We start from the raw sequence: 25,221 nt of genomic DNA, 5'->3' as shown, positions 1-25,221 counted from the left end.
GCTAGATGCTTAGGCTTTTTCTCTCCCCAAAGGTGGAATCAGTAGCTTTTTTTTTTTTTTTTAAAGTGTCAGTGTGGCTGGCAAAGAATCACATTTGGACACATAGCATAGAGAAGCCACCACCGTGGAGAGGTGTATTCCCCAAAAAATATCCCTGAGAATGTGCAGCATAACCCACACATGCAAGACAGCAATCCTGGGATGCTCTCTACTCAGCAGGGAACATCACTGATCTCCAGGGGTTTTCTTCAAAGACGCTTGGGTAGGGAATGGTCCGCCAGAGGAGACTATTGATTGCCTCCCTCAAATCAGAGCATTCCAAAAGAATGGACAACTCCCATAGTGCCCAACCAGTGACCCTTAAATAGAACTTATGGAAGCTGGAGTTGCATCTGGAAGACAGCAGGTTGGAGAAAACAGTCATAAATAGAGAGTGGTTATTTATTTAACATATTCCCATGCCATGGCAATGGAAATGACACCCGGTGACACACATAGAAAAAAATACAATATAAATAAGTAAAAGAAATAAAACTACAATGGGACTATAGCAACCGCAAAGAAAACAAAAGAGATGGCAACATCAAATCAAATAAAACGAGGGGACGACTTTCTGAAACAGGCCAGTCTTTAAGAGCTCTTCCAAGACGGGAAAAGAACGGTCCCTCCGGATCACCTTGACCTTGCTCTAGCCCTGAACTTCTAGCAAGGGGCCACCCTTGTCACTAGGACTTGGGGGTACCTGGACGTCGATTACAAGGGGAACTATAGCCTTCATTCTAGCGAATCGCCCTAGGTAAACTACATTGCCTTGAAAATATTGGATTTTATCGGGACAAATTGAAAATTCTCGAAGAGATAACTGAAGGGACGGCAGGGCTCTGGGAGGCTTCGGCGGCCCAGCCAGCCTGCAAAGGTTGGAGGAGACCCTGGGACGGAAGTCCACGAAAGCTCCGGGCCTCTCTAGCTGCCAAGGGCGAGCGGGCTGGCCGGCTGGCTGGTTGGAGCTAGCGGGCGGCCCATAGGTCTCCGAAGCGCGCCGGCTTCCCCGGGCGAGCGGGCGTCTCTCACCTGCCGCTCAGGGCGCTTTCTTCAGCCGGCGGCAATAAAGGTGGGGGCGGGGGCTGGTCCCTCTCCCCGAGTGGCATTAAAAGGCCGAAGCGTCGCTGGGGAAGCGAAGAGGTCGAGGCTCGCTCGCCAAGCTAGGAAGGAAGGAGGCTCCCTCGCTTGCTCCGCGCAGCCCCGCCGCCCTCTCGGCCCAGCGCGATGGGAAGCGGCAGGGCGAGATAGCGGTCCTCGCTGCCGCGGGGGAAGGAGCCGGAGGAGGCGAGCGCCGACGGGGCCCCGGATCGGCAGGAGGGCGTGGCGGTCGCCCCCGGAAGCCTGCGGGAGCGGTGAGCTACCGAGGGCCGCTCAGGCAGAGAGACTCGAGGGCTGCGACGGGACGGGAGCCCCCCCCCCAATATCCCGCCTTTGGATTCGCGCGACTGGGAGCGCTTCGGGGCAAAGTCGCCCCACCTGTCCACCCCCCCTCCCAGCGGTCGGCGAGAAGCTCCCGCCCCAGTGTAGTCCGGACAACGGGGGGGGGGGGCTTGGGAACGCGGCGGGCTGGGGCGGGGCAGAGCTGGGGGCAGATTTGGCCTCTGCTCTTCCTGGGGGGGGGGAGAGAAGTGGGTCCATGAACTCCCTTTCAGCTGCGGGCCTTACTAGAGCGGGGGAGGGGGAGCGAGCGGTGAAACTGAGGCCTGCAGGGAGAGGCTCGCAAAGGACACGTGTACTGCAGTCTCTCGGGGTCAGCGGGCTTTCGTTTGCCTGGCTACGAAAGCGCTGATGGGGAAATCTCCAGCGGAATCCCCCGGAGGACGAGTCAAGCTGGGAAGAGAGAGGGGCAGCTACCGTTTCTTTCGAAGCCGGGCTACGTCTGGCTCTAGACTACATTCGCACGAGTTCTCGTTATCCCACGGGGAGGCTGGGAGCAAACTGCTCTTGAAGGGCGGAGGAATGCTTATTTTGGGTTTTCTAGTGGGAACTGGGTGAGATTTCTTAAGAACCAATAGCAGGCCCGCCCGCAAGCGAATATCTTAACCGACCCCATTAACGGCCGACATTTTCCTGGGAGTAGTGGAGGGAATCGCCTTTCGCGAGTTCTGCTCTTTGCTGGGCTGGAGCACATTTGCACGTGGGTGCGCGCGTTGTGTCCCGGGCTAGGAGTAAAAGCGGTGGGTCCGAATGCGGCTGGCCACGATGCGGTTTTCCGAGGAAAGCGAGACGAGGCACCCCGAAGCCTTTCGCTTCCCGTTTTTCCCCCGCGGCCCCCGGAGGGTAATACAAGGCAAATCTGCCTGGGGGGGGGAAGGAGGAGCGGGAGACGCCGCGAAGTTTTCCCAAGCCAGCTGCTCCCGACGACCCACCCCCCAGTTTACGCGCAAGGTGCTAATCGCGTCCAGGCGGCGGTGCCTCGAAACCACCGAAACAAATTCCGAGGCTGTTCCGGCGCTGCGGCTCCTGTGGTTTGTCATCGGCCGAGGCGTGGCGGCTTTGTTCGTTTCTCGCCGTGGGCTTCAGGAGCCGCTTCGAGCGAGACGGAGCCCGCGCGTGGATCTGGGTAGTTGGATGCCGCGCAGGAGCCCCGGGTTGTCTGACACGGGAAGCGCCCCCTCTATTCGCCCTGAGGCGCTGCGCTCCGCGGTCGCAGCGGGGCCCCGAGGAGCTGCCCTCCTTCGGCGTCCCAAGAAAGCCTCGCGAAGTAGCCACGGGCGGCAAGGCCCTCAAAGGGGCTTCTGCACTGAGGAGGCGGCGTCAAGGGGCGGCGGGGGCTTTAAGGAGGGCCTGGGGGCTTCCTCGCTTTTTCTTTGAAAGCTCCGTGGCTGACTTGCCTCGGAGCAGCTGCTAAAATTCTCCCAGCCGCTAAAAGCGACCTCGGTTGACGGAGAACGGTTAAAAATGGGAAACGAATAATAAATAAAATAAAATAGCAGGAGCGGCGACGTATTTCCGGAGCGACCTTTGCAGTTCGGCCTATGGATTTCGATCGAAACCCGCCTTTTGTACTGGTTAAAAGGCAGCCGGATTCTCTCTGCTTAACGTCGCCCAAAGCGGACCCTTCTCCGAAGTTCAATAAGGCCGGAGTCCTAGGCCGGTTTCTCTGGCTGTGAAATTGGATACATTCGATGGGGTTTTCATCCGGGAGACCCAAGTCTTCCTTAAATCGCTCGGTTGGGGTACCTCAAATTACTCAGAAAGGAGACCCTCAGCCTGCAGACGCGGGACGTCCGCGTGAGGGAATTATTGCCCCTCGATCTAGCCCCTCCAGCCCACGGCCCCCTCCATCCTTGATTTTTCTCTTGCAACTTTCTGCTATAGCCAGACATTCACACTGATCTCGTGTGAGGTGTATATGAGGATGAGCCCTTCACTTCATCAAGCATACTTTAAATCACGGCAGAACGCCTGAATGTCAGAGTTAAGGCTGAAAGATGACCAGACTCATCCCCAATTTCTGAGCTTGGAGGACATTTCCGAAATGTGGATGTTCCTTCAAGTAAGAAGTGTATCTCCATCTACAGAGTTATGTACTAAACTGCAAGGCTAAGTTCTGTAACACATTTTTTTTCTCACAGACAACTTTTTTTTCTTTTCATTAAAGCCATTCAATCTTATTTTCAGATAAATATAATTTGTTACTGAAAAAGAGGATTCCTGCTAAGGAATTTTTTGCAATTCTTTACACACTACACTTTTGAGTAAATATTATTGAATATAATGATCTGGGAGAATATGCATTCAGGTTGCATCCATGCTACCCTTTTTTCCCTGTTGTATTCCAGTTGCTTTTAAAGGAATCTTTAGTGGATAAAAACCCTTTTCTGGCAAATCTTGGATTCAGTTTCAGATTCAACTCAGTGCTTTAGAACTTGTTGGCATGCTTAAAACAAAGGTGAGGCACCTTGGGGTTCAAAAAGCAAGCAGTATTGCCAGTCTTTCTCTGAATCAACATCAACACATGTTGCTAACAAACACTGTTAAAAGTGTTTCAAGCAATTGTCTGCGGACCACAACTATGTTTTTGGCTTGCTAGGAAGTTTATGCACTTTTCCAGAGATAGAAGTACTCATATAACACAAGATGTTCACAATGAAAACTGAACAGTTCCACATTGCAGGTAAAGAGTCTTTCCCGCTGAGGGGTTCAAACCAGGCTTAAAATACCTTCCATTACACCGTGCATTGCTACCATTTTGCTATTGCTGTTTGCACAGAAATTATTCACATTGCTGTTTGGTACTGGCTTTTGGGCTACAGTTGTTTGGCTACAACCTGAGGGATGCTCACTTTGGTCTTCTCTTAAAGCACACCTATCAAAGTAGTGGAACCAATGCAAAGTTAGGCTGGAGTCATCAGTGCTAAATAGACCTGCAAGTGAGTGGGTTGGGAAATGAAGGAAATTTGTTCCCTTTTTATGCAAGAAAAGTCTGGTCTGTTCCTCTGGGCTGCATTCCGAATGAGAGGCTACAAAAAATCCTCAGGATTTGTTTTCTAAATTTAAGGCTGCGAGCTTAAATTTGCCTTGAACAAAAATTGCCTTGAGAGCTGGAGTCTTTTAAGAAAGAAGCAGAGATTTTTGAGCCTCCTCAATAGTAAGTCCTGCTGAGTTGGGAATGAAATCCAAATGTTTCAGGGAACTGGATTAGCTACCTTACAGAGATGGAGTGGAGGTCGGGGAGAGACCTAATTTGCCCCATCAGTAACAATCCCTGAAATGAACTGGGTTCATTTTGCTAAGGGCCGACATTTAAATCTCCTGGTTACAGAAGGGAAACAAGATAATAGGTTTTTTCCCTCAATGCTTCTGTGACCAGCGATTTGCTTCTGTAATCTAAAACCTGTCACACTGAGGTGACTGTTAAAGCTACTAGAGCCAGAGGAGAAAAAGCCCATCGAAAGGCACAGGCCTAGGACTGCACGTAAAGGTGGCCAGAGTTAGTTCAAGATGCAGCATACACTTTTTCTTGTGCGACCTTTCTGAATATACTGATCTCAGATGGAGTAGGTAGCTAAGGCTGCAAGGCAGCATGGGGACACCTTTTGCATCTGCCTTGTGGAGACTTTTAGCAAAGATATTCTGCCACTTCTCACCCCATCCCAATATCAAGGATTTTTTTACACTATATAAAAGTGGTGCTTGTTATGCAAATTTCAAGATTGAGTATGCAAAATCAACACAGAGTCCAGCAGCTTGTCACCACTCTGATCCCAGCATAAGGAGAATGAAGGGATAACTGGTTTGAGCAGTAGGACAGCTCCATTGAAAACTTGTTGGACACCTAGCAACTGAGGGGCTTCTCAAGTCTTTCTGCCTCTCTTCTCCCCTCCCCCCAAAAGCTTTTGAATTTTTCTGCCCTGAGTCCCATGGCTTAGTTTCCCCTTTGAATTTGAGCACATGTGCCTTGCTGGTTTTACAGAGCTAAAATTTATCTGACTTAGATGGCAGTAACATTGCATACTGCTAGAGGCAGACAGATTAGTGAAGGGGAGAACTCTTATCTCAGCCCACCCAAATGGGCTTACCAAAATGGCTCTTGTACAGTACAACCAGGCAAATTTTACTTTTGCTGTATCTTAAGTTCAGCTGAACAGACTGAACACAGGGTGGCGCTGCCTGAAGGACAAGCCTTCCTCAATGCTGAGATATACCAAGCAGCCCTTTGCTTTCTCTGGCTGAAGCTCCTAAGTCCCTCTTTCCCTCCTGATTATTTCCGATGGGATTTATTAAGAGCAAGATCAGAGCCAACATGCCTGCATTGATAGAAACTGTTTTACTCTGAAGAAGTCAGCCCAGAGTCTGAGAAAGAACAGGCCTCCTGGCTCATGATGCCAAATGCTTGTCTGCTGAAAGAGAGGGGAGAGGAGAGGGAGAGGGAGAGAGGGAGAGAGAGAGGGAGGGAGGGAGGGGGAGAGAGAGAGAGAGAAGGCAAGCAGCCAGGTTTCTCCTCTTTTGCCACTGTAAAAAGGCGTAAGATGCAAGTGACCAGCCTTAAGAGTTCAATCCCTGCCCCACTGCTGGTATAAAACAGTCTTCTTGATTTGAGGGTAGAGGCAATAAGGGGATGGTCTCTACTGCCTGGGTTAACATGCACAATCCCTATTGAGAAGGAATCTTGTTCTTGCTTGCTCGATAGAGAAGAGTCGGAAGCCCATAGCCCACCCCTTTTCCCAATATACTCTAAAGCTGGAAAATCGGCAGCAACAAAGCTAGCTGGCCTTTTCCAGGCTAAGACAAACTTTTCTTCCTCACAATTCAAGTCAGGAGTTGTTAACTTAGAGTTAGGGTGCTCGATTTCCATCTTGGCTTCTTATTTAAACTCTTGCAACTCAGAACTTGTCTGTTGTCCGCCCTCCCCCCTCCTCCCCCCCCAGCAAGCACAGGTCAAGCTCTTAAACCTGGCTTGCATTTTACATTTTAAATCTTTCTCAATAGGCGGACAAGTCATTTACTATGGTACTTTCTGGCTCTGTTTTTAGCTGGGAGGGGGCAATTAGACATCACTTTGTTTCAGAAGATATATGTACATGTGTAAATGCACACACATGCACATATGCACACACACACACAAACATTCCACAGGGATCTGTTTGAAAGAGTCAGTTCCAGTTAGTCAGACATGATTATATCACACCAAGTCATGGAAGAGCTTTTTTACCTCATTTTCCGTAGAGTCATTTGTTCCCTGATCTTGGCTAAACATTGAATCTAGCTATGGCTACATCTCTATAGATGACTGTTTAATATTAGAGACATTTGTTACTGGTACAGTATCCAGATTTGTGTACAGGGAACAGGGAACTGTACTTAACTCACTATGGTCTAACCTTTCTCTCCAAGTGTTATAGGTGTCCCTCTCATTTAGCCTGTTTATGGCCTACAGTGTGCAAAATCATGTGTTTTGTTTTGTGCTGTCTATATGTGTTTTGTCAAGCTAGACATTGTGATTTGTAAACCATGACTTACATTTTAGCCAGTTGGGTATTTATAAACAAATATAGTTTATTCAGTAAATCATGGTTTATCCATAGTATGCAGCTGGGTAGATCTTTATTTTTTTTTAGCACTTTTAGAAATTCTATTCTGCCTGAACTGCCCCATCACACACTGGCAAATTCCTCATTTTCATTAATGAAATTATAACCTTACCCTGGTTTTCTCTTCTGTCCCTTTTTCCTATTAATGGTTGGAACCATAGCCATCACAAATCCCCTGAAATTCATGAGATTGCAAGCATTTGAATTGTCTCCTACTCCAATACTGTTTTACAAGTCTCCACCTTCCCCTATTATCCTTCAAATATCCCTATACTATACAATTGACAAGCAGTTAATATTTGATAAATTATTCTAGAAGACCAGGACTCAAGAAGGAGATCATGCTCAGCACGATCTCTTGTCCTTCCAAAACTAGTGGGATTTCCTTGTGAGCCTCCTAGTCTGAAGATGACACATGACCTTGCCAACTGTTTTTGCTAAAGTGTATTATTGAATCCTGGGCCCACCCAGGCAGATATGAAATCCTCATTTTCTTCTGGGCAGGACTGGGCACTGGCAGGAGTGGAGTGGGATGAGCAAGGCTTTGCTCCAGTGATTTAGCAATAAGGAGTAAAACCTTAGAAGCTGTTGTGGCTGTCTGTCTTATTATTCTTGGACTAATTTTGCAGAGTTGATGGGCAGGCTGTTAGCCTCCAGCATTGTGACAATGTTAAATTTTGCTGTGGTCAATGAGATATTCTGGCTCCTGAAAGGCTTGGATGTTGTGGTATGCTTGAAGAAGGAAATATTAGTCTTGCTAGACCCACATAGAGGAGATCTTCTGTTTTGGCTCTGGGGACCCCTAGGAGGAATAAAATTTCTTTCCATGTAGAGACTGGTTGGAAAGTGATTTGTAAAGAAAAAAGACTCACCCAAACCCAAACCTGACCCTTGAATTATGAACTGCTGCTGAGATCAGTCTCTTCTGCCAATAAAATTTCCTGGGCATAGATGGGACTGAGGTAGAGTGGGGAAAGGACTTTCTGACAGAGTTCTGATATAAAACAAACATATAAGTGAGAATATCCTTAGAATTAAAATAATATTTCAAAGGGAAAACTAACTTATTATGGAAGCTATATAACTGTAGCATTAAAATAAATTATGTTGGGGGTTTATCTATTTAATACCAGTAACACTAATGGTAAAATCAAGAAACCTCATGACTTAGATCAATGCACAAAACATTTTGATCCAAAACCTCACCATCAAACAAACCTCAGCTAAATGCCAGTTTATATTAGTTCTCAACTAATAATTTTTTTGTTTTTTTTAACTACTCTAAGATGAAAGAATGCCCCCTTTAAATGCTGAAAACTTACATTATTGAAGTGTGCAGATTTTATATTTAGCAGAGGGAAAAAATAAGCCAAGCATACATAATTTGAAGCAAACATTTTATTGTAAAAATTTATAAATATATTGGATACATTCCACTTAATCTAAAGATGTTTAGAACCATGATTTCCCCAGTTAGAAGTTACTAGTTTTTTTTAAAAAAAAAACAGACAACTCCACAAAATTGAAGAGTGATGTTAAAAGGTATAGTTAAGTTTCTGAATCTTAAATTATAACTTGCTGAGTTTGTAAATTATAATGGTTTAAACTTTTTCATAATCCAAGTTGATTTTCAGAAGCCATGCAGGAAGTTTCACAAAACTTTAAATTCACTGCAAGAAAATTAATTCATCAGGAAATAAATGGTAAAAGTATGTAAATTACTCTTAAAACAACAGCATTGCAACCAATTGTATATCAGTATTTAACTGAAAGCATTATTCAAAGTAACGTTGGGAGTGGCTAAATAATTTAGAATAGTTTTTCTAAAATCTTTTATCAATTATTAATACGTTATAAAATATGAAAAAGTGAACAATCCAGTTGCATTCAAGATTGAATCTGGAAACCCAGTAATCAGGTTATTCACCCAGAACTGTGTTGTTAAATGTGATCAGTGACCAAACGCATATTAAGATCTTCACTTCTCAGATACCATAAAATAATTTATTAATGAGGTGGGATGAAATCTCTCTAGCCACCCACATAATCAGCAGTAACAATAATAATAAACCACCCAGGAGCAGGAAAGATGTGCCTGAAAGAAATCATATTTTCCCACCAGAAATCTCAGCTTCTGAAACTAGCAATACTTCCTATTTTGACGACCAATCTGATTAATAAAGAAAGGTAAGAGGAAAATTACTGCTCTACTGCTAGGATCAAAGGAACAAAATTTTTCTAGAAAATGCTGCCGGCAAATCACCCCGTCCTTTTTAGTTTAGGGTCCCCCCCACGTCCCTGCAATTTCGCTTCCATATCTCTCCCAACGCTTCTAAAACAAGCGCAATGTATTTCTGCTAATTTCAGAATGGTTCTTTCGTGATTCTTTCAATACTACGACTATAATTATTTCAAATGAGTGTCATAAACATTCCTCATGGGCAAAGAGCTCGAGGAACAGAGTGTAAGTACTGCCTCGCGTTTTATTTTTCCCTGGCAGAACGCTTTTGAAATGTCAAAGAAAGAGCATGTTCTCTACAGATTTTCAGGAAAAGATGGACGTGTCCTACAAGTACCATTCGTGCAGGGACGGGGAAGGGGGGGAGAGGAGAGTGTACATTTTTTGCGGAACAGCCGTGGCTTTTCCAGGGATGGTTGAAACCGTCGCCCTACTCCGATTTAAAATGGAAATGACTTGGAATTCATCTCTTACCCTAGTCAGGGCTTCTCCGTAGTTCCAGGGCTGCCAACCAGCAGCGCTTCCTAGAGGGGGGTCTATGCCCAGATGGCCACAGAAAAGTCGGCAGAGAGGCGAGCCACAGCGGTCTAGCCATCCTCGAGAGGTGGAAGAAAGAGCGCGCCTGCTGCGCCTTTCCAGTCTCCCATTCTTGGCGGAGCTCAAAGTCCAAAGTCACCACTTTGCCTCTTCCGAAAGCTGGAAGCCTCCACCGCAGCGGCTCGCAAAATTATTCAAGAAGGAAAGAGTGTGTGTGTGTGTGTATGTATGTGGGGGGGGGAGAAGGTGGGGAAGAAGAGAGCCGAGTCTCTTCTTTTTCCTTTTCATCCGGAATAAAGTCTCCAGCGAGATTATATGAAGCTACTCGATGCTTTTTCTGGTTTCTCTTCGGCCCGGATTGCAGAGGCTACACGGCGTCGGCAGCCTCGGCGGCACAGGAGACGCTTCGCTATAATTTTGCGGCAGCTACCGGGTGGTGGTGGTGGTGTGTGCCGCCGCTTCTGCTCACCCGTGCACGGCAGTTGCTGAAAGGCTTTCGCTTCAGGACGTCAGAAATATGTACCTGACGCGGGGGAAGTTGAGGGTGGGTGGGGTGGAAAACACCAAGCCCCCTGATGGCGAAATATCTGGGGTCCGCCAGAGGAAGGTTAAACACGCACCCCAAAAGACGCAGTTCTGCGTGGGGTAAGACAACCTAATTTTGCGTGGGCTAAATGCTCGCCTCGACCTACTGATTAGCAAATAACTCTTGCCGAAGATAAAGGAGACTGTTTTTAAAGTCTCTCCTTCTCATCCGTCCCCCGATTTTTTTTTTCTTTATCTGTTTTCCTGAATTTCATATTCATAATGAAGCTGTTTGGGAAGTCTAAAAAAAAATCCATCCTGGAAGTCTTTAACGCAAACCACTTTTTTTTCCCCCTGTTGCTAGGATAGCTTCGTGGACGTGGCCACGAATTCCTCAGAAGTCAAGTTTGACTCCAGGCAGGCGTTACAGTACAATCCTTTTTTCTTCGTTCTTTAGCGGGGGTATAACTGAATTGCCTCTATCTCCTCAACGGTTGTAATTCAAACCAATTTCCCTCGTCCTGCTTACTCTTCTAAACAGGCGGGAAAAAAAAATCCCATTTCCTCCCAAATCTTTAATATATTCTACAGTCGCCGCGATTAAAAAGCCGCACAAACCCCGAAACCCATTCAGGCTGAGGGGATTTTTTTTTTTTTTGACCCTCTAGCGCCACCGTAAAATAAAGCACGCTTAAGGGGGCCAAGAGTTTCGCTGAGCTGCAGGAATGCTGGTCCTTCTCCGGCTCTGGCAGTTGGGCGGACTAACGGCCGGGCGCGCGTGGGGGTTTCCCCAACGGCAGCGCCGAGGAAGGCGAGAGGCGAAAGGAAGAGGAGGAGAAGGAAGGGGGAGTTCGCCGAGTCGTCTCCGCCTGACGGAGGGAAAAAGGGATTCCTGCTGCACCACCTTAAGCGCGGAGCTGCCGCCGACGCCGAGGAGAGGCTTCAGGGTCTCAGTAGCTGGGGGCGGCGAAGGGAGAGAGGCGGATGGGGTCGGTTATTTCCCTCTCCCCCCCCCTTATCCAGGGTTCCGGGGGGGGGGAAGAGAAAGCACTCTCTCGGGATGGGCCCCCGCGCTCAGCGTCCGTTAACTCTCCCCAACGGGTAGCGCCTTCGCTTCCCTGCCGCTGCTCCAGCGAAGGCGTCTTCACCTGAGCTTCCTTCTCGGGTGCGGATCCTACCGCTTGTTCTCCGCTCTACCCCACCGCTCGGCAGCTGCTGAACGCCGTCAAGGGAACGGCGGCGCCGACGGCGACCCAGGCAAGCTGGGGCCACTCGCCCTTCTGCCCCCCCTCCCCACCCCCGGACCCTGCGGCTCCCGAAGGGGGCGCGCGCGCAGGGCGAAGCGGCTCTGAAGGAGCCGTTGGCCACCCAGCGCCCCTTCGCCTCGGGAAGGAAGGAAGGAAGAAAAAAAAAAAATAAAAAATAAAAATGCGGTCAAGGAGGGCTGACTCCCCTCACCCGCCCTTCCCGCGGGACTCGAGCACCGTCCCCCTCCCTGCGCTGCGGGGGAGGGCCATGTGCGTTTGTTTTGAGGCTCCGTCGCCGCCAGGCCGCTCGGAGGAAGAGACTGACGGGAAGGGAAGCGCCTGGAATGGATACGGGGCTGGCGCTGCTCCAGCCCTCCCGCCCTCGTGTCCCGAGTGCCCTCCCGCGTGGCTGCTCGGCTTCACTTTTACAGCTGTAGCCTGGTTCGCTCGCTGCCTCCCCTCCGCCCCCAATTTCACAAGCTCCCCCTCGCTAATCCTGCCCCTTTCCTTCGCAATGCCGCCTCTTCGCTTCTCCCAGCTCCCCCGCCTGCTCCCTTTTGGTTTGCCTGGGTGCTTGCGTGAACCGCGTGTTTCAATTTATTATATATTTATTGGGCTTTAATTCACTGACAGGCGGCTTCCTCTTCTCCCCCCCCCCCCGCTCCCCACCTTCGGTCTTTCTCGCCTGCGTGGAAACGGCGGTGCTGGCTCCAGCAGCAGCAATTTGTAAAATCCCAGCCGGCCGCCTTGGGAAGGGCTCTATCCTGTCCGAGTGATCCCGTAAGATAAATGCAGATACTATTTTGGGGGACTAGGAAGAGAGGAAGGAGGAAGCGGGAGGGGGGAAGTAGGAGGGATAGAGAAGGGAGGAAGCGGGGCTGTTGTTATTTTGGATTCCAAGAATCGGGAGGAGGTAGATAGAGAGAGGGAGGGAGAGAGGGAGGGGAAAAAAGGCATCACCACCACCCCCAAAATTCCCAAAGCAAAGAAGGACAATCCCAGAAAGGACTCACTTTGCCTGATGACTCAACGCAACTAATAATCATTTGTCTCCTCTCTGGCGAATCCCTCGTGTTGTTGCTGCTGCTGCTGCTGCTGCCGCCGCGGCTGCTTATGCTGGCTGGAAAGGGGAGAGATTGAAAGTGACACATCGGGCGCAGCTCGCGGCTTACCAGAGATCAGAGCACCGGCTTCTGCTGCCGTTGCCGCCGCTAGTCCGATAGAGTGTCCCTCTTCGGAAACAGCTTCTCCACCCCTTTGCTTCCCCCTCCCCCTCTTATTTTTTCTCCCCTTTTTTGCTGAAGGGCTGAGAAACCGCACCCCCCCGTGCCCCCCGCCTCCTTCCCTCCCGATCCCAGAAGTCTCACCTCTCTTCCAGTTGCCACCTCGGGTGCCCTTTTAGGAAGAGCTCTTTCCTCAAAGCATCGAGCCATTTCAGGCGCAAGGGACGACCAGGTATCCTAACTCGGGAACGGAAAAAAAGGGGAAAAAAAATACCCCCCCCCCAACTTAAGGCGTCAGTGGGGTGGGGTACTGGGGAGAAGCGAAAAAGGCAAAGAAGAAAATAACGTAAGCAAGAGGAGCCAAGAAAACTTTCCATCCTGGATTCTCTACTTTTGATCCATGGACAGAGCCCAAGTCAGCCAAGTTACGGACAGAATATAAGCAGTAAGTACTATTGGAAAGCTTTCGCGGTAGTTCCGAAAGATGATGGAAGACGCCTGCTCAAAACAAAATTGGCTTAATAGAAATGTAGTAACTGACTTGAGTTGCTTCAGGTTGAAGTTTCAGTGTGATATGTTACACTCCATTTTATTTGTTTCTGTGTAACTCTAAATCGCTCTTATGCTGTCTCCCTCACCCCTACGTTGTGTACTGAAGCTTGAAAACGCAATCTGCTTGAGATAGCATTTCAGCACAAAATTCTTACGGCTCTAGTATTATAGGCATATAAGGGGTAATACTTGAGGAAAAATGTTTTTTTTTCCTTCTGAGCAAAACTATTTTTTCTTGCAAAACAAAAAGCAAATCAACAGAAGAATCAAAGGTTAGCCTAACATCATTATTTAGCAAATGTTTACAAACGGAAAAGATAGCAAGTATATGCTGCTTTTAAAATCTTGTTTAATAGTTCGAAAGTGGGGCTACATTTTTAAGTACTTTTAACTGGCATTATATGTTTGCTGCTTATTTCTTCGTACTTTATCCAGAATAGGACCAATCTTGAAATGCATATTTGGCTATCTAACTGGATGACTATATTGGTTCATGGGTTATTGTATCTGAAATGCATTAGCTCTTTTAAAGCTTAGACTTTCTTATTAACACATTTGTTTGCCGAGTCCATAGCTTTTATAAAGTGCATTCTTTTTCCAAAAGAGAAACTGGAACAGGTAAATAGTTCTGATAATAGTAAAGTTTATAAAGCCAAAGTTAAATGAACAATCAAGTTCTCTGAAAGATACTGTGTAGGTACTTGTTAGCTGAAGGTACCCCAAGCAGCATAGAAAGATGTTAAGAAATCAGGTGCAAAACTAGAACGTTCTGGTTAGCTCTCCTGTGCTGTGCAGCTTCCGTTATTTCTGCTTGAAGCACCCTACTTGTTAAATGTAGATGTAACTAACTGACACAGTGGATTTAGATGCTTCTGAAATGGTATTTCTTGTTTGTTTTTTTTCTCCCTCTTTTTGTTTTAGGTCCTTGCTCATTTTATTGTGACCTGCCTGTGGGAACATTGTCTCCAACTCAGAGTAATATGGATCGGAGAAGTGAGAGTCCCTGCTTAAGGGATAGCCCAGAGAGAGGGAGCGGCAGCCCTGATGTCAAAGGTCCTCCCCCGGTGAAGGTGGCCAGGCTTGAACAGAATGGCAGCCCTATGGGAGCCAGAGGGAGGCTCAATGGTTCTGTCACCAAATCAGTGGGAGGTAACAAACCTAGCAGAACTAATGTATGCATAACAGTCTGGCGGCTGAGTTATAATAGCACAAGGTCTTAGGGTTCAGGTTGGCGTAGCTTGTGCGTCTTGGTGTAAGATTACGGAAAGAAAGTCAATGGCAGACAGTTAATGCCTCACTTTAACTGATGTCTCTCATCAGTAACCAATAGGCTCATTATGGTTAAATAAAGTGGTTTATGTAGAAAGTGGCATATTTTGGGCACTTTGCCATTTTATATGTGGAGTTAACTCCTTTATGTTGCGGTACAGAGTGCCTTCTTTTTCCTGGACTGCTTAAAGACACTTTGACTTACTATTAACAGAATACATAAAAAGAATTTAAATTTTCTTTTATTTAAGAGTGCTTGTCATTATCTTCTAAATATATCTATATCTGGACCAATGTCAAAGAATTTAGCCCGTATGTAGTTTTTTTATTTATGCTGAAATAGCTTGTATTAAATAAACTATATTAAAGGGGGCACTTAATTTAGTCCCAAGAATTCTCTATTTTTGTTAAATGCTTTCTATGCGTTTCACAATTACATTATATTTTATTCTCTCTTAGAAGGATTTCAAAATCTTTAAAATGTGAAAAAAGTCATTTCAAAATCCATTTTAGGATAATATCTTAGGTCAACTTAATATCACAAAATAGTGTATAAATTTTACTAATTAAGAATATGAGGATAAATCTAAGCTTTTACCTTGTGTCTCACTTGTCACAAAAACTTAGAGGGAATTGGTGTATTGTTTCTTTATCTGTTCTTAGTTTAATTCAGCTGAGTTTTGTGAGATGTAATTTAGGAGTTGAGGTGGCCTTCTAAATCTGTAATCCTAATCCATTTACAATTAATAGTTTGGTGTCACTAAGTAAAATATAATGCAAATAAATATATAAGCTAAATAATTTCTTTACATTCTTAGGAAAAACTAAGTTTATTTTGCTTTTGTGCGGAATTATATATCTATTTTAACAATCTTATGTCATTTGGATATTATATTTAAAAATATCTCATGTGCTTTATATAATTTTACAGTGTTAAATGATGCCATTTCAATAATTATCATTTAAAAACCTTTAAGATGCAGTTCAGTTACTTTAAAGATTTCATTTTTGAATGTCATAGCTCCTTCATCTTTTACTTCAATCACTTTAGGTTTGGAGGTGGATATTATAACAAAGTCATCTTTGTGCAAAATTTCTAAAATAAAAGAAATAATAATGGCAAATACATAATTATCTTAAATATAAAGCATGTTGTAATGCACATGGCAGCATTCTTACCTTGCAGCAGTTTATTAAAAAATGAATGTCTTTACAAATACTGAGTTCTTTGATAAGAAAAATACGGTATAGCACCATTATACTCTTTTTCACAGTTCAACCATTTTGTGTGTGTTCTTAGCTTTCCCTGTTTAGTAGAGATTAGTAATTGCTAAAAATTACTGATATGTTGTATCTTGAGGTTTCCTTTATCTGTCTCTCATTCTTTCTCCCTTGTCCTCCATTTTAGTTATTTAGGTAATTTAAATATTTTTTTTATACTGGATAAAAAATATTCAATGGCTTCAGAGCTTTGATGAATGTATTGAGTTGTTTTTAGCATTCTTATCATTGTAATCTTTGAGATAAGAAAAAAAAAAAATTAAATAAGTTATAGAAAACTCTGAAAGTAATAACAGTTATTGATTTGTTGCTTGCTACGCTTTTTGCAACTGTTTCAAAATGAGCCATGGGGGAGATTGGGACAAGTTAAGAAGATTCATTTTGAGGAAATGTTTGTAATTTGCATTGTTGCTTTCTGGTGATCTGTTAAATACATTGCAGACTGATAGGTTTTTAATTTTTAAAAAATATTTTGGAGGAGTTTGCAAATGTTGCCTTACTACTACAGGGTTTTGCCACAAAAAAATTCTCAATAAATGGTAATGATATTAGTATGACAAGAGACAGGATTTTATTCATTTTTTTGTGAAGTCTTTCATTTCTCAGAGTCCTCTTCTAAGAACTTAACTTTTCATGCAATGCTAATTGTTTTAAATTAACAAACCATATTATGGTATTAATGTTCTGTTTCATGCAGGTTCTTGTAATTGTAGCACCTGTTACCAATTGAATGAAGGCACTAAGAATAATTTCAAAAATCATTTTTAATTCTATTACACTGAATACTAAGGCAGTTAAATATTAAAATAGTAAAATTAGACCATCTTAGGAAGTGGGTGATAGATAAAATTGATGTAAATTTTATTTTAGCTGCTATAACACTTTCTATCTTATAAAATTTTCATTGTTATTGTGCTTCAAAAGTGTACTTTGTAAAAACGATCAAGAAATCTGCTCATAGAATTAAGCATAGATTACAGAAGATTGCCTTGCTTCAAATAGTACATTTTTATAGAATAAATATATCCTTTTAATTACAATACAACCCAATATTTCTAAAGACATCCATTTTGTAAAATAAATTGCTGCACAGTATAAATTCTGCCATGTGCATTACAACATACTTAATCTGAATTTTATAGATTTGAGGATACTAAATTATAACAGAAAGGGAAAGCAGTTTGGAGAAAGGAATAAACTAAGGAATCTAGCTACACTGAAGGAATATTTGGTATGTAAAACAATAAAAAGATGTCTTGAGATTGTCCAAGGATAATGACAGTTTTAAAAATAATACATAATTTAGGAAAGTTACAAATTCTTAAAATAGTACTGTAGTTTTTTTTAAGGATCACCAGACTGTAATTATCTTATTTTTGTTGGGGAAAACAAAAAAGCCCATTGATACTTCCCATACGATTTTAAAGCACACTCTCCTCTTTATCCCTCCAATTATTATTTGTGCAGTCCTAAGATTATAACATTAGTTATGTTAAGATGCATATCTCTGAACACGAACTTATTCTTTTTTGAATTTTTATTTTGAGATGTAGATTACAGAAAACATTTGTTGCTAATGGCAAGTCATATGTTTTTCAGTTAACACTTCTTGTCCTTTACTGTATTAATTTTAGTAGAACTAGTCAAGATTAGCTGCTGCTTCCCCCCCCCCCCTTCTTCTGGTATTCTAGCACTTCCTGCAATTCCTAGATGCTCTGTTTTAACCATCTATGTAATAAAACAGAAATGCTGTGATATGCTCATAATTGGCAGGATTTATAGTAAGTCTGTGGGAGAAAAAAGCAAATATCTCTTTAAAATACATATGATGCCTGGGAGAGAGGTTAAAGCAAGCAAGAGCTCTGGGGTGTTGACAGCTTTATATCCCTGCTGGGTAACATTCACTTACTAGAATTGGCGTCCTCTCTCAGTTACTAATTTGCTCCATAAGGATTTTGAAGAAAAGAAAAGGATGATTAATGGCCAGAAAACTCAGATTTCTAAAAAATGCTGAATAAAATTATCTGTTCATGACTAATCAGTTTTTATGTACATTTATCCTTTATTAGTGTTTTAAACCCTTAATAAGACGGTGGTCTTCATCTCATTATTTTAGAAATGAGGTCTGTAAAATCTCTGAGACGCCTTAAAATTTTGTTCCTAAGTTAAATACAGAAAAATAGCATAACATGCCAACATCAGATCTAAGAGAAAGAGTACCTAGATCTGAAGTTGACAAGTTACACTATTTTCATACTTGATCTATCCAGTTTCTTGAGTTGCATTATAAGGCTGAAATGCACATATTATCAAGTCTTGTGTATTTTTTTAGACTGATTCAGAAAGTATAGGTTTTGCTTAAACAGTTATCTAGTGGGTGAATGCGTGAATGAAAAGTAGTAACACTTTTGTAGTTTCTCAATATATCTCAAAGTTTAGTATATCATATAGTTCACGTGTTCAGTCAGATATGGTATTTTTAACATAGATGATAAAAATATTGAAGGCCCGAACCAGTCATACTGATATTTACTGAAATCAGTCCAATGAAATAAGTGAGTAATATTATAACTAACTTAAATCCCATTCTTTTTAGTAGTTGTATTCTAAGGATATCTAGGTTGGAACCCAGCCTATTTTATTCAGTGTAGGTATATATTTCTCAAATTGGCTTAACAAGAAAATACAAAGTTCTGTTTTCAAGTTTTAATAAACTAGCTAGTGGTCAAATATTGACGTATGATTGAAAAATATATCCCATTACATTTACTCTGAAGTAAATGGACATCAGGTTGCGGCCTTAAACCTCAGATCAGGATCTCAAGCTTATACAGTTTACTTAATGAATTCAATGTTGCATAGTCCCAAATAGGATTCCAGTTTTTGTTTTAAGACCTAGCATCTCATTGTTAAAATCTTCATGTTACAAAGATTAATGCTGTATCTAATAGAACTGGGCACATCTTTTATTACTGTTGCAAGGGTCATGAGGGGAAAATCAACAGTTAACTTTTTACTGAAACATTACAGTGGAATCTATAGTAATGTGTGTGTTCTAATGTGTTAATGGAATAGTATTGATGACATTTGTTAACATACTTTTCTCGCAAATAAAGTTGTTTTTGCAACTGAGTGGTGATAACACTATAGTGCTGAAGCTTTCAGTTTTTCTCCTGTTGGTATTGTTTTATCTGTGTATGAAGTACTGTAAAACGTGATAGAAAAGTAATCTAGTTTTAGTGATTGTGACATTTTTATTATTGCTTGATTTTGGAATATATGTGGTTTACATAATCCTGAACTGGTAGTGCTTTTTAAATGCAGTATCAGTTTAAAATATTGTAAAGCCTGTTTATTTTTACAGTGTTAATAGTCAGAATTAAAATCTTCAAAATAATTGTGGAGTAATAAGCTGTTAAGTAAGTTAGAAATTGAATATTTTAAGAAATCAGAATTTATAACTTAATTGAACATTGAGATGTGCTTTTGGAGTCAACTTTCTCAATATATTTTGTCTTCTCATAAGAATATAGCTCTTTTGTGCGTTTCAGAATTTGGTCTTTTGGTTTCAAGATTATGCAATTCTATATTCAGAATGAGCATACGGTATAATCCAATAAAGAACCTGGGATTGGTGTTTTACTTAATTTTGGAACATATCTTCTGAAATATTTTACATAAAGTCATAATTTTGATGGATTTCAAGATGAGTTGTAATGCAATTTGTTTATTTGCTTCAAAGACAAAAAGATTAGCTTGTTAAAGAATGCCATTATATAAACTAATAACAAAATCTGTGTAGTGAAGGAAAAAAAACAAGGAATCCAGCCTTTAAAAGTGGATATGAGAATGCATTCTAAATAGAATGCAGTTTTAAATAGAATGTACTTGCTTAGAAATGATGACTTCATTGGAAAAAGTATACTTAGGACATTATAGTTACATAGTATTTAAACTTGTGATACTACTCCCTCCCTCCCTCCTTCCTTCCTTCCTTCCTTCCTTCCTTCCTTCCTTCCTTCCTTCCTTCCTTCCTTCCTTCTTTCTTTCTTTCTTTCTTTCTTTCTTTCTTTCTTTCTTTCTTTTATTTCTTTGGGAAATGAGCATATTTGATAAAGTTCTTTTAAACTGTGAAAAAGGAAAAATATGTACTTGGAAGTAAGTTCCATTAAAGTAATAAGATTTGCCGTACAAATTTGTTTCAGTTCAGTCCCTGTTCTTTCTTTTAAGTACCTGGTAGAATGTTGCGCTGATTTGTTTCCTAGTGAAGTACATGCAGTTAGACTTGTTACAGATGAAAACTTTGTCCTTCAATCTTTCAAAAAGGCATACATTTAAGACAATTGCTTTTTAAAATGATGGGTATGAGAGTTTACTGGCTGAAAAGCTGTTATGTAGATGTATGCAGTATATGCATTTCTCTATATCATATAAAGTATATCTAATGTAATATTTAACTTGGGTAAATATGGCTATATTAGTATCAGTGTAAGACATATGTTTCAGTAGTGCAAATTCCTTGAGCTGAAATTGAAATAACTTCAACTGAAAGTTAAGAGGAGGGAAAAGTGTGTAGGAAGTTGTATTATTTTGTCAATCTTACTCATTTATGTGAAGACGTTCAGAGACAGGGAAGTGTTATTTTAATAGCAAAATCAAGGCTGGCTGGGTGACTTTAGGCCAGTCACTCTCTGTCAGCCCAACTCACCTCACAGGATTGTTGTGGGGAAAATAGAAGGAGGAAGGAGTTTGCTGCCTTGAGTTGGCTGTTTGCTGCCTTGAGTTGTTTATACAAATAATAAAGGTGAGATAAAAATAATAAAATAAATAAATAAATAAATATTCTGAGTTAATAATGAATTAATTTATTATTTCCAAAAGCAAAAAATAAAAACATGGAATTATTTGAAAACAAATAAAAAAAAACTTTTCCTGATTGTAGTATAATAAATAAGTCAGGTTAATAAATATGCAATATAATAAATCTTAATAAATAACCAATTGATACAGAAACCAATGAATCAGTAAATGTTTATTTAATAATAAATAATGCATTGTTATAATTAGCAATGCATTTTTTAGAAGAAGTGCTACATTTGGGAATACCTGTAAATTAAGACTTGGAAAATTTTACTCTTATATGTGAGTAGATAGTTCATTCAATGTTATTCAGCATCACTTAATTACAACTAAAATAACATTAGCTGACTTAAAATTGATAGAATTATTTGCTGGAGGAAAGGCTGGTAATTGTTTTGTAGTACTTCTATGTATTAAACCTCAACATCTTCTGCTATTAAAACTAAATGCATTGTATGAAAATTCTTATTAGGTTTCTGGTACGACTCTCGTATATATGTTTGAAAGAAGAATTGAAAGCATTATCTTTCTGGAGAATATTGACTTTGAACCATAGTGTCTGTTTCAAAATTTAACTCTTTTTTTCCTTCTGAGATAATGATGAATCAATCTTATTTTAATTGGTTCCTACTGTATAAACTCCACAGAAACAGATGCACTTTCATAGGAAGACATTCTATAAGTGAAACTCTGTTTTAAGACCCAAAGCCACAACTGACAAACATTTGAGAAGCTGATGATTTCAGAGAAATATATTTAATTATCTTTGCCATGCTGAATTTTCCCACCATATTTAAGTTAAGCATTCATCATAGTGTTAAATATTTATTTTGAAACTACTTAAAAACATAAAAAAAAAATCACTGATGTGCATGAATTATACTATCCCCCCAAAAAAGTTTACAATTAATGATGTTTTTTGAGAAGGGAGATGTTTCTTTGCTTTTACTGTATTAATAATACATGTTTTTTTCAACAATACAATTATTTGAAATTAGGGAGAAATAATATATCATTTGAAAGTAAATTTAATTAAATTGGAAAGACAATTTTACAATCAGTTCTACTCCTTTTCCTGTATTAAATGCATAAATATAGAAATATGTGCCTATTGTTGGTATGTTATATTTTCTAATACTTAAAATTAATAATTAATATACAAATACAAATATCTTGGAAACTTGATTTCTGCAACTCTAATTTAGATAAGTAGTGTGTAATTATTACTTAATGATATGTATATATTTCCTGCAACAACTAAAATGTAGCATTAGGATATTTGAATTTGAGCATTTTGAAATGATTATCATATGAAAAGTCTATCTTAAGCTATTTATCAGTTTTATATATATGATTGATAAACATGAACTCCAGGATGAATTCTGAAAAACGGAAAAACGAAAAGTGAGAATGTATTTAGTATAAAAGAAAATTAGGCTTAAATTTATGGGATTTAAATATTTCATATTGTACTTAATACTTTGTTTTCAATAAAATTTATATCTGTTCTATGTGATTATTGTGAAAAATGTCACAATCCCAAGTTTCGCTATAAATAAATGGTATTTCTTTGTACTTTACAATTATTTTCTAAATATATTCTATTCTGGAGTCCTTTTTTAAAGTTTAAGTTCTTTAACTGCTCATCAACAGAAGAACAAATACCGTAGTAGAATAATATAAAGACTTCAGTGAAAATTTTTACACCGTAAAAACAAAGATTTCAACATATAAGTTATTTCATCAGCGATGTATTATGAAATGACTACATGCTTTTGATAATTAGCCTGTAAATCATGAGATTGCTTTATGTTTTCTTAGTATATGTATTTTTTAAACATATTTCTGATAAAAATAGGATGCAGATAGTTTTGATCAATCCATTCACCTTATGGGACACATTGAATATACCATGAAACCCATGAATATAGCCATGTTGAATGCTATAGAGGTCACTGAAAAAAAAGCAGTAAACATAGAAATATAGTAACTGCTTATGATCAGGAAGGATTGTTTTTGTATGCCTCAGTAAAAATGGGAATTAAGCCATGTTTTTTAACTCTAAAGGATTAAAGCATGCTGTATTGTTAGAAATTAACAGTCCTGAATGGAAGTTTATTTGCTAACAACAGGGACCACGTTTAATATAAGACTTGTTCATGCCATAGGAATTTGCCTAGTTCTTGTTCTTCCTTTGCCACGACTTCAAATTTACTACAGATGGTTCCTCAACCATCTTTATGGAGTAGAGTGTGCAAAAGGAAGATATAAATTGATCTATAAGTAATTTGCAATCATTTGATGAATAGATGCAACTACTGTTTGATGTCATGCTTTTTTATAAGCTTTGTGGGTAACAGTTTGAGCTTTCATTAGAAAATGTTCTAATATGTCCGTACTGGTTTCTTGTGGTAATATGAGTATAATAATCTCCATCTGGTAATTTTTATATCTGAGAAGAGGATAAATTAATTTAAAGGATAAACATATAGAAGAACTTTAAATCAACAGCAACGTGCCTTTTATCTTAGTATTGCCAATATTCCTACAAATGGTGCTCATCAAACTTGCTAGATTACTTCAGTTTTTAAAAATGAAATAATGATCAGCTACAAGGGTTTTGAAAGTGTACCCATCTGCCCTGTAAAGACCCAAACTAAAAAGAGACAATAGGCTTTATCTTGGAGGGAATGGCAGATAGCTTTTTTCTAAATAACTATTTTGAAACAGAATATATTCTCAGTGTTAAAATTTTATGAATAGACAACTCCTATAGCCATTTTGTGGGAGCAGTCACAATATACTTTAAAAAATTGATTGGCTGCTTGGAAGATCTATGTCTTAATTTATGATTCTTTTGCATTCATTGTACATGGAAAGTAAAATGTCAGCAACTTTGTGATACTTAAAGCAGTATAACATTTCCTGGCACCTTCCCCAACTTTTTATTTGCTGCTTATACTTATTCCTTTTGGAAATACTGTTTTATATTTTTTGCTGTCCTATTCATGTATTCATCCATATGAAAGTATAGCCATGTACAGTTTAAATTGCTTGCATGGACTACAAATAGTGCAAATTAACCAATCTGTGCAAACTAATAATGGAATACGATTTATGTAATTCTGTGTTACTCTGAAAAGAAATTTGATTCCAAATAAAATTGCTTAAAATTATAGCCAAAGCCTGTATATTTGAAGTCTATTAGTGAATCAATGGAAATACATTGTTTTGCCAAAATGAAATATGTTAATTCTAAAAAACATTCTCATGCAAATTAATATCATGGCATTCGCCCTTCATTTTAATTAAATAGAGTCATTAATGAAGTTTATTTTCAGTCATTTCATTATTAGCTATTTATTATATGAAGCAAAGCTGGCCTTGAGATTTATATATAAAGGATATCTAGTTTAGGTAGAAATCTTATGCGTATTTAGCTCTAAATAAATCTTCTGGAATTTAATACTTCCATTTAGAATACAGTAGGTATTTGAGAGTTTTATTATTAGTTGATTACTATGACACAACAAAATAATATCCTAGCTGTAGGCCTAGTATATACTGGAATAAATATAGACTTATGTCCTAAAATTCATACACTGCCTAAATACTGTATTTGACAATAACTCCTAGGTAGAAATTTAGTCAGTATAAATATTTTGGATTAGATTTTTGTATTTAGATCTTTTTTCTTAATAATTGCTGTTGGAGTTTGATCAATAATGTAGCATGCTCTGTGAATAACCTATTTAAAATGTTCATTTATGTCACAACTTAATATGCTTATTTCTAAGATTTGATACTTTGTATGGTACTTGCTAAAGGAATAAAATTTTCATTTATGGGTTAGACATTACTATGCAGTAAAAGGTGCCTTTCATAATGTATTTTCCCAATTTACAAATAACTTTTTTATCGTAATCCTTGCGTATGAGCTGAGTACCATGATAGATGTCTCCTTAAATATTGTAGTAAAAAAAAATGACTTGTATTTTGAGGCTGTAGATAGTTTATGTTGTTTTGGACCAATTTCCCAAGCAATGATAGAAAACAGATTACAATAACAATTATACAGTCAGAAGATGCAATATCCATTTCTGCTTTAATTGAGTGAAAGAATAATAAAAACATCACTAAGAAAAATGAGATGGATCTGTCACATTACCAATTTTCAGACCTTGAGAAAATGCAGAGAAACTGAAGTAGGTTTACTTTACCTCATCTTGTTAACTAAAATTTTATTTATAGTAGAAAATATGTTACTTGCGTTCACAGATGTGGACAAGGTTTTAGGAATTGCTGTTTTTCAGATGTTAAAGTAGAGTGAAATATTCAAGTTTGTGCTGAACTGGGACGCTTCCTATTGTCTGTATAGTTTTGCTTTTTCTTTGTTCTTTGCAATTGGA

General features: G+C 40.1%; 1 protein-coding gene across 2 annotated transcripts in view; it reads left to right on the top strand.

Annotated features, from left to right (window-relative positions):
- The first annotated feature begins 10,993 nt into the window (after positions 1-10,993).
- Positions 10,994-25,221, top strand: part of SATB2 (SATB homeobox 2) — a 132,271-nt gene continuing 118,043 nt past the window's right edge. For both annotated transcript variants that reach the window (XM_039353468.1, XM_039353460.1), the window contains exons 1-2: positions 10,994-13,295; positions 14,324-14,551. In XM_039353468.1, coding sequence (XP_039209402.1) covers positions 14,383-14,551 — 169 coding nt within the window. In that variant the 5' untranslated portion in view covers positions 10,994-13,295; positions 14,324-14,382. The remainder of the gene's footprint in view (positions 13,296-14,323; positions 14,552-25,221) is intronic.

The sequence above is a fragment of the Crotalus tigris genome, unplaced genomic scaffold (assembly GCF_016545835.1).
Source record: "Crotalus tigris isolate CLP2741 ecotype Arizona unplaced genomic scaffold, ASM1654583v1 scf7180000017568.12009008, whole genome shotgun sequence".
Lineage (NCBI taxonomy): Eukaryota > Metazoa > Chordata > Lepidosauria > Squamata > Viperidae > Crotalus > Crotalus tigris.
This window is presented reverse-complemented; position numbering and strand designations above follow the sequence as displayed.